At 39.2% G+C, this 11,682-nt stretch overlaps 2 protein-coding genes and 1 long non-coding RNA gene across 6 annotated transcripts; 1 reads left to right on the forward strand and 2 right to left on the reverse strand.

The window, feature by feature from the left end:
- Positions 1–200: 200 nt before the first annotated feature.
- On the reverse strand, positions 201–2,764 carry LOC103979651 (APO protein 3, mitochondrial). Its single transcript, XM_009395818.3, has 3 exons — positions 2,228–2,764; positions 1,686–2,116; positions 201–852 (listed from the first exon to the last, which is right to left on the reverse strand). Exons 1-3 carry the CDS (start codon positions 2,623–2,625, stop codon positions 443–445), a joined length of 1,239 nt encoding a protein of 412 aa, XP_009394093.2. The 5' UTR covers positions 2,626–2,764; the 3' UTR covers positions 201–442.
- Positions 2,765–2,960: 196 nt separating this feature from the next.
- Positions 2,961–4,783, forward strand: LOC135610615 (uncharacterized). Of its 2 annotated transcripts, XR_010486257.1 has the most exons (3): positions 2,961–3,860; positions 3,939–4,135; positions 4,462–4,783. It is a non-coding gene; the product is annotated as an uncharacterized LOC135610615 (long non-coding RNA). The 2 variants fall into 2 exon arrangements; XR_010486256.1 differs by lacking the exon at positions 3,939–4,135.
- LOC103979640 (uncharacterized) lies at positions 4,296–11,509 on the reverse strand. 3 transcript variants are annotated; one of them, XM_009395809.3, is made up of 7 exons: positions 11,247–11,509; positions 9,864–9,953; positions 9,563–9,643; positions 9,270–9,401; positions 7,203–7,421; positions 5,950–6,042; positions 4,296–4,738 (listed from the first exon to the last, which is right to left on the reverse strand). In XM_009395809.3, the coding sequence occupies exons 1-7, from the start codon at positions 11,466–11,468 to the stop codon at positions 4,577–4,579; spliced, it is 999 nt and encodes a 332-aa protein (XP_009394084.2). In that variant the 5' UTR covers positions 11,469–11,509; the 3' UTR covers positions 4,296–4,576. The 3 variants fall into 3 exon arrangements, with proteins under 3 accessions (XP_009394084.2, XP_018683065.2, XP_064961412.1); XM_018827520.2 differs by lacking the exon at positions 9,270–9,401; XM_065105340.1 differs by lacking the exons at positions 4,296–4,738; positions 5,950–6,042 and adding an exon at positions 6,071–6,994.
- Positions 11,510–11,682: the final 173 nt, after the last annotated feature.

An 11,682-nucleotide genomic window follows, 5' to 3' on the forward strand; every position in this document is an offset into this window, starting at 1 on the left:
ACTCACAAGTGGTTCAGCGGAGCGACCCGGTGGGGCACACCGAATGGTCTGGCAACACTAGAATTTTCTTTTTTTTATATAAAAATGATTTTTTTAATTCGTTCTGTGTTTTTCTTTTAAATTCATATAGTTCATATGGACATTGAATACTCAAACCTATATGTATATGTGAACGGTGATATGATTTGACTCGATCGAAAGTTCCAAACACACAACAATTGGCAGCATGCCGGCCTTGCTAAAAGGATTACAAATCTAGCATGTTGATCTTGCTAATTCATATGAAATAGGACAAGAGTTGTTTCATTTTCCTCACATCTTCGACACACAAGTCATAGCTCCCAGCTACGCTCTTGGCTCTTGTTGGCACCAAGAAGCAGCATTAAGGATACATGCCATCTTCCAACAATCCGAGTAGAAGATTCAGCTGCAGCTTCACATTTCATATGACCAACTTCTCTTCATCCAACTCAGGCACGGTCACATCTCCCCTCATCATGCCGCGATAGGCCTCGTCGATACTGGCACCGGCCTGAGAAAACAACTCAACCACAGCAGGTAACTTTCCATAGTACCTCCTCAGCTCATTCATCAGTGGCTTGCCACTGCGTGCGTCGGGCACATGCCATACATACACCGGTGGCACGAGATCGTCCAAAGTGGCCTCCTGCCAAGCGTGTTGTCCATCTCGCATTTGGTGCTTGTAAGCTTGGCAGATCCTCGCCCGATGGCCCTTGATACCCACCTGGACCTCAGGGCAAAATCCACATGTTTGAGCAATGTACTCTGTCATTAGCTTCGAAACACCTGACCGCAACTTCTCCCATGCTTCCATTCCCTGTGTAGCTATACCTGCAACAAGGATGCACCATGGTGTGTTACATGTCCAAGCAAATTAACAAAAGATTAAATGGAATGCGAGACTAAAAATTGACCAACAGATCACCCACTATGCACTAAATATCAGAAGCCACAATGAGTTCAACACAAATTCCACAAATACTTTGGCTTTCGGATCGTATGAACAGGCTGTACCAACCAGATTCTAGGCCTAAACATGGTATCACTTCATGGAAACAAATGATTACTTGGTCAAAACCTCTATCTAGTAAAGTTGCCACAAATTTTCAATTTAAGAATCATACAGAAAGCAGAAACAAGGTTAAAGCAACATCAACTGCAGACACCACTATATACATTGTTCGATCGGAATCGGATTAGAAGATTAACTGATTTTACTATATTATTACCAGCATCATATTGGTACAGCTACATTCTTGATGATGAAATACTTATTATTTATGAAACAGATAATACTTATCAATTTTGGTTGCAATGAGCATAAAAGATTAAGCATGTTTTAAAGGGGCTCAATATAGGTTCAACCAAAAAAACAAGTCCTTGAGTTTTCTAGAGTTGTATAACTTGAAAAGACTGGGAGATACATTTATCCTTGGTAGAAACCACCTGCACCGAGCCTTTGTGAATTCAACGAAAAGAGAAAAGAAAATGATGATCAATATTTCGTTCTTCATCGATAAAGTAACATATACTTTTCAAGCAATTCAAGAGTTATAAAACAATATTTCTTCAATTTGCAGACCGGAATAGTCTTCTTCATATAATGTAGTTAACAAGACAGCTACCAATAGTTAGATGAAACACTGTATCAATGTAGAACAAACCTTGTGCACTATCAGCATATGGGAATGGTTGAGAATCACTGCATCTTTGGCTGTTCTTTTTCTCCCAAAAACCTTGTGTTTGGATATCTTTTCCATTGGAATAATCTCGAGGAAACTTCCTTTCAAAATCAATCATCTTTCCTGCAACATTATAGACTGGAAAGATCCGTCTCTTTGTAGGGTACTCGGGAACATCCACGCCTGCTTGGATGCAGAGCTCTACGACAGCTGGAATCCTATCAACCAGCAGCCGTTCCTCGTGTGAGACTGCCCTGCCCAATCTATCATAGAGATGAAAGGACTCAACCAGAGGAAGAACATGCTCGATTCCTCCTCTTGTCCAGCTGTGCTCTTTGCTTGCCGGGCTTCCAGCAACATCACATGTGCGTATAAGATGAGGAACTGTTCCTACATGAACTTCTCCACACACTCTGCAACGTTTACCACCGATTTGCAGAAAACCAAATCAACAATTTAAGCGAACACTGACCTCTTAATTCATAGGTGGACAGCAAATCGGAAGTGTAAGAATCAAATGTTACCTGCACACATGAACGGGGACATTGCCCAACACCCTCGAAGCGCAGCCGAAGAGCACCTGCCTTGCGTTAAAAACCTCATGTGCCACGGGAACTAATCTCTTGACCAAAAGCCCATTCTCGGGCGGCCGCAGCGTGATCTCTCTCACCACCTGCCTCGATTGCCTCTCGGATCTTGCTCTCCGTTTGAGCTCGCTGACGGCCGTCACGAGCGGCTTCCTTTCTGATCTCTGTCGCCTCCTCGGAAGCTCAACGTGCTCGGTCGACCGAGCGGGATCCGTGTAGAATGCTGGCACTAAACTCGCTGAGACATTTCGTCGAACACCTTCGGAGCGACGCTGCTTTATCAACCCACTGATTCGTCTGGGTAACATGTGCACGGCCCGCTTCAAGACCTTCATCTAATCGCATCTAAATGGGATTCGGAAACGACGGAGCTATTGGCTTTGGGAACGGGAATAGTAGCGAGATAAGATACGGGAAATAGGAGCTTTAGTTAGGAAAAAAAGGAAGTGCTCCGTGTCGCATATTTTGTCGTTTCTTAAGTCGGGACGTGACAACGCTGCATGTAAAACTCTTTCGAGCTTTGCTACTGCAGCGACTTAGGTGATGATATTAAGTTGCGACTAAGCTTAAGACATATAACCATCACGCTAACCGGCCCGAGTTTGAATCAAATAGAATTGGACCGGGCCTGATTGCCTGATTAGGGTTAAGACAAAAGGCCGAGCGACTATTGGGCGGGGGAGCGGATCAGCAGGACCACTGGATAGCCGAGGGAGGGGAGAGAGAGAGAGAGAGAGAGAGCAGAAGGCGAGGGGGACGAGGTGAGAATGAGCCGGAGCCAGGGACTCCCGGTGAAGCCTCAGCAAGAGACGGCCAGGCACGTGGTGAGGGTGGAGCTCAAGAGCGGCGTGCTCTATTGGGGAATCATGATCGAGGGCGAGGACAACTGGAACTGCCAGCTCTGGAATATCATTTGCACCGCCAAGGTCCTCTTTTTTTAACTCTGCTACCCCTCTAGATCTTCTCTTTCCCTCTTTGGTTTTGATCTACTGTCGTCGTTCGACTCCAAGATCGCAATGTTCATGTTTTAAGACGCATGTCTGCATGTGATGACAGTAATTGATCTCAAATAGTTCCTGTGTTTCTATGGCTTCAATACTTTAGGAGTTACTGTAAATGTTCTTTTTTGTTGGTTGAGTTGTGATGGGAAGGGAAAGTGTCACGACTGGAGTATGTTTTTGTCCGACGAAGCTAAGGTAAGGTAAATTGATGGTACCCAACTTGTTATCGCATGCTTGAATCCATTGAATGCAGTCTGCGTGGGATCACTTTGTTTGTGGTTGTGTTAGCACAGGTTTATGGTGCTGAAGAATGTTCAAGCGTGGGATCACAATGTTCAAGCGTCTTGATGCGAGAATTAGAGTGAGATAGGTGTTGCCTATCATAGTCTTCTTGTTTTCCTCCTTCAATTCTTAAGTTACATGATTATGATTACTTCTTCATTGAGGGCAAAGGATCAACAAGAGCCTAGCTGCTTCTTGGTGCCCATGTATCCTTAATGCTGCTTCTTGGTGCCAACAAGAGAGCCAAGAGCCTAGCTGCTGGGAGCTATGACTTGTGTGTTGAAGATGTGAGTAAAATGAAACAACTCTTGTCCTATTTCATATAATTTAGCAAGATCAACATGCTAGATTTGTAATCCTTTCAGCAAGGCCGGCATGCTGCCCAATTGTAGTGACAACAATCATGAATGGTGCGAACAATCTGAGCTTGTGACAGAGAATGTATTGGACAGCACTGATAAATACTTTGGATGAGACAGTTGATATCCATGTTGATGAAAAGAAAAGAAAAGAGGACTCGAAAGCAATACCTTCCATGGGCATTTGTCTCTGCAGGCTTCTGGTCCAGCGCTAATCGCATCTCATGCTCATTTGCACTCACTCCATCACAACAGCCCAAGGAGAAGCTTGGGATGTGCCACTTCACAGTTGCTGAAGATCTCAAACCAAACAAATAAGCAACCAACTCATTGCATACTTGCCATTAAGCTACACAGGAAATATGCTGTAATAAAACCACCATTTCGCAATGATCGCAATGATCGTGTATACCATTTAACAAAAAATAACTTGAAGGAAAAAGAACCATTTAACACTATTGTAATTCGTATTCCGTTAGTCATTTGCATCACAACAATTTTTTTACTTCTAATGCTGAGTCTTTTACAGGCCAACAAATATGGAGGCATCTTGACTACTATCAGTGCGCATAAGATGATGATAGGTCAATGTGCTGCAACCTCAAAGGTCTGGGATTCACTACTGCAAGAGTTGTGCCGCGCCCTCAGATGTTCTCTCCAGGTGGTAATTCTGGAAGCTTAGGAGAAGTTCCAAGCACCCTTTCCATGTCGAAGCGGACTTCAATATTGCGAATGCTATAGCCAACTACCATCATCCAAAATAGCAGATTGGCAAGTTGAGAAGCGCTTGTTTCTGTCATCGACGTCTACGGCAATAATAAGCAGTTACTTGAGTATCACTCTATAAAACATCACTGAAGTTACTGACATAAGATTCATCATGATGATAAGACCTTAAAACATGCTTATATCATACAAGAATTATTGGATTTCATTATTAAGTTGATTTCAACATGATGATAAAAGACCGGAATTACAAAAACATATTTGGTAGATACTTCAAAGAAAAAAGACCCGATTAATGCACAACTTAAAAAAAAAAAAATCAATCCATTTACAACAGTGAAAGAAATCAAGAAGGAATTGATGAAACAGATCAAAATACAATACAATGATCTTTATTTCAACTATAAAAAAGTCATTTTCTAATCCTAATATTAGAAATAATTTAAACACTTATCATGACTTATAATGCTTGATCCTGACAATTCAAAATTAGTTGTTAGTTCAAGATTCAAATTCCACATTTGCTCTGCAAAGTTCCATATTTCATACAAAACCTCTGGATATATGCCCTTTTTGAGGCATGGTGAAACTTCTAAGACATAGATGCACATTGTTGACGTTTCGTGGACCACATGAAAACTTCCATAGTTTGATGCTTGCCACGATTAGTATGAAGTTTATATCTTTACTTATGAAATTAACCAAGAGAAGATAACCAAAAACTGCATCCAAGATCAAATCTCTTTACAGCCCTTGCACCTGTATGACAAGTCCTACAAAGCTCTATTACCTTGATTTTTTGTTGCATACATCCTAGATGTCCAATTTAATCATGAGAAAAAGCTTTTTTAACTAAAGAAGTTTGAAATTGGCTCTGCTGAGAAGGAGACAGATTGGCCTTCATAAAGAGCTACACATGGATAAGAAAGAGGATACCAGGATAAAGCCCTTCCTAGAATCCCATCCCCACTACATAGTTATCATTACCTTTATATTATGCATTATGCAGGCACCAGGATACCAGCATTAGCAGAACCAAGGATAACAAAAGCATATGTTACTATTTTCTAAAACCCACAGTAGGTCTTCTCTTCCACTTGCTGTTAGTGGAAAAGCAATATGTTAACATGAGACTTGAATTTCAACACCTTCGTATATGAAAAAATGACTATGAATGAAATTAATTCTGCATAACATAATTACTGATGAAACATTATCTTTCAAGATGCATCTGAACCTAATCAATAGAATAACATGGAAAATGGAAAAGTAGTTAGAAATGAAATCAAACCTTCATTTGTTCAGGATCCGAAACTGACAGAAGACGCTTTATAAAGGTGTTCATAGCAAAAACAACGTCTTCTCCAGCACTACTTGTCAGTTCCTGCATAGATTTATCATACAACCTAATTATAATGCAGATATCTATGTCGCAGATACTTAAAAAGAGTACATCAAAGTTCAGTCTTCAGAACACTAAGTGATGATTGCTAAATAATACAATTTGATACATGTAATACGATGATTCAAATTGTCTGAAAAAGACTGCCTGAAATATGACACACAAACTCAATTCCATGCATTTACACATAATCTTGTAGTTGATAAGACAGACAATAGCATGTTCCAAGGTAACTATCCAGTTGAAGGACATAGTAATAAATACCTCAATTAAAAGTTGGTATACCTTCATTATGAGACCAATCTTTATCCAATATCACGATGTTCAACCGAACAGATTTTGAATCTTTTAGTATAAAAAATAATCTTACAGATCAAAGAAAACTATCTTTTGCACTCCATGAAGAGGAAATGACTCCTTGAGATCCAGTACTGTATGATAAAGAATAATTTCCTTTGACAATTTTAGAAGCATAAAAAAATTGTGCTACATTTTGGTTCATAATTCCATTAACATGAACGTCAACTTGTGTTTTTGGGTTTGTATAAAAAGTGATAGGCTGTATCAGAACAGTATGTTCAAGTTCAACCAACCTCAGAACTGCAATTCCCCTTTACTAACATAGCCATACTCTATATGCTACAAACCTTCTTAGTCTCAACCACAAATATGATAGGCACAGATTTGTAGTTTGACAAACATGATGAACCTTGTAACCCGAGCCATATTCGAATGTTTTGAAAGATTCTTTCTACTAGCATTCGTTGAACCAGGACAAGGGCATTCTTACTGGCTGAATAAAGCTGGTCAAATGTTTAAAAAACATCTATTTGTGCCTCTGCCACACACTAAGAGGGAAAATACTGGGTACAGAAACAGCATGACATCTTATAGCTTGAAGGTCACTACCATGCCGAAGCTCAGATAGCTCATCCTGCAGGCCACAAATATTATATACCTTTAAGATAGAAAAGATAGGTAGTAATTCCAGAAACAGAAAACTACTGCTACAAGTAGCTTCACCAATAATTCTATATCACTGGAAACAAATGCTTTAGATAGAAAGGTACTTGAAAAGAAAATTACTTGCATGAAAAGTTTCACAAGACTAATAATTTAAGCAAGCAAAAAATAGTCATCACCTTTAAATTTTGAGGTTCGAGTGATTTTAGATATTCCAAAAGTTCATTCTGTCCATTTGCAGATTTCCTTGCAACTTGACGATTTAGTTCTTCAATTTCTCTTTCAAGATATTCAATGTACTTCATGGCATCCATTTTTTCAGGGCCAGTAATCTTGTTCCACCTAATAATTTCTCCAGTCACCTTTTTCTGTGAACCAGGTGCATATTTTGGAACTGCCTACACCATTTAAGAGGGCAAATTAAGCAAAATTTATAGTCAAAATGACTCCATATAAAAGGTGCAATAGATCTTGGGATGCAGCCATGAGGAGGGTAATCATTATATAATTTTACAAAAACATAAATAATTCTTTGCTTGCTACAAAACAAGGATATCCGTTTTCTAATCACACTTTCTTTAAACAGCACTGGGAAATGCTCATGGAGCTAAATCTGACTCTGGCGTTGTTTAGTAGCAGCATAGACTAGTCCCGGATAACATATAAATCGCAATATCGGTTGACTTCGAAGGATGATGATCAAATATGCAATTAAAAGATTTATATCTGTTCGACGACTACCACATGATCAAGAAAAAACATGAAAACAAATTGCTAGCTTGAGATCCTTGCACCATTATGTACACTTAGTTCAACAAAGAGAAGCCTTCATGTAAACTAGCTTCACAACATAATTTGCAATTTAAGTTAAAAACCATAAAGCTTCAGAAATTACATCAGTTCTGATCCAATTGTGAGAAAGTTTTCCAAACAAACTAGTGTTCGCTGAAAAATTAAATTAAGACAATATATTTACTCTATTTGTTCCAGCCTTCCAGGAGAGTTGAGAAATATAGATTTAAACTCAATAAAAAATATTTTGCAATTGAAGTTGGTACAAAAGAAAGTAGATCTTTTGTGATCATTTTCAACAGTGAATAAATTTTCTCCTACATAAAAGAGAGTCCAATCTTGGTTGGTCCGAGCTAAAGGATAATTTTAACTTCTGACTAAATCCACCCTGTTCCTAGCATAGTTAGGATGGGAGCCTCAGCAAGGGCCCTGGGATTGTGTTACTTGGAGCTCATTAGTCATCTCCGCCAATCGAAACTCAGAAGAAACACAGTCTATGAGGCTACCAAGATGCCACTCACAAAATATGTGATAGCGAAAATGATCCTTTAAAAAACAAAGTAAAAATAATAGTTATTTAACATGATAACAAAGGCACCATTCTTGGCGAAATGCACTTGATGCTTCAAAATTGACTATATCAACTCTTCAAAACTATTTTGTGTTTTTCATGTGTTTTAGCAACTTAATGGAGCTTCAAAACATTTTAAAATGTCTGTGCTCTGTTTTTGCAAACTATAAACGATACATCTGAAATTTCCAACCTATACTAGAGGATCTAAATGTATTCAGTTTATGTTGTCTACTCTCAACTCAATTTGTTAGGTGTCATTTAAGTCTTTGTTTCATATGTTAACACAGCTAGATAAAAAGGCAGCTATTTAGCATAATCATGTTAAATAAAGGTTTCCAAGGCTACTATTATTCAAGGTTTGTTGTACCATAGCATACCGCTCGATGTGAGTAGTATGTATTGGTCCAACAGGAGACCGGTATGGGCGGTACATACCAGTTTGTCAGTATGCCTCCACAGTACCATGTGTCAGTACATTGGTACGATTCGGTACATATCATATCGATGGTCGATCGATATACCGGTACAAACCGGTAAGACTACCATGCTATTATCATTGAAAAAAATTCCTATATTACATAACAAAGCCAACCAGTTAATTGATGTCAAAATTAAGCTACTGAAAAAGTTATACACAACTCAAAATGGTATGTTTTACCAAAATGAAAAGAAATGGTGTAACCATTTCTTTAAAATAAGAACATATAAGAATCAAATCTTCAAGCAGATATTATGACAAAGCCACCACAGGTATCAATACCCTACGCTTTATCCAGATAAAAAATGCTTAAATTTCCAAGCAGATATCAAGAAGACCGGGCACCAGAGGTGTCAAAACCTTACACACTTCATCTAGATCTTAATGTTTAAGAAGACATACATTCTTCTCTTCTGGATCAGGGAGAGCTATCTGATCTAGACTTAGCTGCAATTCCAAACGGTATTGTGCATTCCTAAACATGTAACCAGTCATCATAACACTATACATAAGTTGTGCCAGGTTTTCTGCAACCTGAATCCAAAGCAAAATACACATGAAAATCAGAATCAAAACATCAAACTCATGGTTGCAAGGGAAATCTTTCAAAATTATGGCTATACCATATATGTGATGATCTCACTACCATGTTACCAATGAAACAGATAGAAGAATTTAGAGTCAAAGTATCATACCGTAGTAACAGTAATTGCAAAGAATTGAGGTGGAAGTGTTCCGATCATATTTGTGACAGTCTGGCGCATGGCATCGACAACCTCCAAGAGCAAAAAAGAAAACAAGACATTAATTTAAGGAAATATGATTCTGAATAAGCACAGGTTCTTTTTCCAATTCCAGTGGTCACAAAGAGCGAAACAAGATCCACAATAACCAATAATATATTTGAATCTTTCAGAGCAGGTTACAAATGAAGGATGACTTCCTAAATTACGACAAAGGAAAATAATAACTATAATATATCAGATCATAACTTACCTGTTGTGGTGCTCTTTTTGTAAATAAGTCCATGAACTCTGGCTGAACATTTTTCACATATTCCAAAAGAACATCCCTCCTGTTCTTGGGCTGATAATATTCAAGATCAGAACAATGCAGGTGTGATTAAGCATACATGTAATACATCCACATGATTGCTCTTGACTAACAGAATGGTCTCCTAATAAAAAGACATAAATAGTGGCAGGAAACCAATGCAACTGCCATGAAAAATATAGAAAAGCATGCCAGTGACTCACTAATACCTTTCTGTTTCTTCTCCTCCTTCCTCTTCCTTCTTCACCACCCCACCCACCCCACCTTTCAAATATTGCATATTGATCCTAATTTAGTCCTCTTGGATCATTTATGCAAAGTGAGTACTATCTTATTATTTTTTTACAGTATAGTTTCATGACATCTGCAACTAATAACTTGATCAGATGGAATGTCGTAGGCAGTCCAGTCACTTCTAACTTTCTACAAGGATGCACTATTCTTGAATCCTACACAAAATAAGGAAATACACAATCACTCTTCTAAACCCAGAAATCACCGAAGAATGCAACCTTTCGGTATGCTATGTTAAAGTCATGGTGATCACAAGGTAGCCTACAAAAAAATGACAAGAATTCTGGTAATCAACATCAGTTGCCACAAACAGGTCACAGATGAAACCCCTGAAATCAATGAAATGACTCCAATTGAACAAAATATCGAGACTAGCACGCAAATACAATATTGAATATCCTACAATAAGCTGGGTATGAAGAAACCTTTACTCCCATTTGTAAGAAAATTGCTGAACATGATTTACTCTTAATAAATGGACCGGGACAAAAGTACATGACCGAATCACCTGGAATAAGCTCAGCATTAAGGAACAATTCTTCCCACTTGAGTGAAAAATGGTAAGCAATACTGAAAATAAATGATTTGGAGAACATCCCTTTTCTTCTTCCAACATAAACATGGAAAACAAGGCAATGATTTAAATTTTACTAGAAAACATGAAAATAAATTTCAAGATTTTCTCAATTTCCTAGCAAACAAACATCGAGGTAAATATTTACAAAGGAAAACAGTTTTCCCTAATGTTTTCTATGCAATCACACAATCCTAGATGCATATTTGTCTTTTTCTAGTAAACATGCCCAAACAGCTTCAAATGTCGTCCAAAGCAAACAACGAACAGAAGCATGATAGTTTCCTCCTTTTCGATCTCAAACGCTAACAACTGTGGATGAAATGACAACACCGGTCCCCAGTGGGAGAGACGGAAAATTGCATGCAAGACGACCTTAAAGGAGAGGGTAAGATCAAGAAATACTATAAGAATCACCTCGAGAAGTCATCATTTCCAAGTTAAAAGCGAGAGCGTACCAGGTTGCCATTTTGGGGCTTGGGGTCGCCGCCGGAAGCGACGGTGTCGGAATCTTGGGCCCGGACGAGCTTCAAGCGGCATCTGCTCCGCTTAGGAAAAGGAAAGGCGACGGAGCGCGCGAGAAGAGAGGGAGGAGAGTGGGAGGAGAAGCAGAGGGACGAGCGAGAGGAGGAGGAAGGCGACGGCTCAGAAAGAAGCTTGGAGGCAAGGAGGGATGACATGAGAGCTCCCTTGCTCGCTCTTCCCTCTGACGGTGTCTACGAGGTGCTCACTCTTTTGCCTCAGTAAAGAGAAGTTAGAGGCTCGGATCTCGCCCGTTGGATCAGAGGTTTTTGAGGGCAGTCCGTGTAAATAAGATAGTTCAAAGCCCACTTCGGATGAGATGAGCCGAGTCTTCTTTTACCAACCTTTTGCCTCGTGTTGGCACCGAACAAT

Source organism: Musa acuminata, chromosome BXJ2-4 (genome assembly GCF_036884655.1).
Source record: "Musa acuminata AAA Group cultivar baxijiao chromosome BXJ2-4, Cavendish_Baxijiao_AAA, whole genome shotgun sequence".
NCBI lineage: Eukaryota > Viridiplantae > Streptophyta > Magnoliopsida > Zingiberales > Musaceae > Musa > Musa acuminata.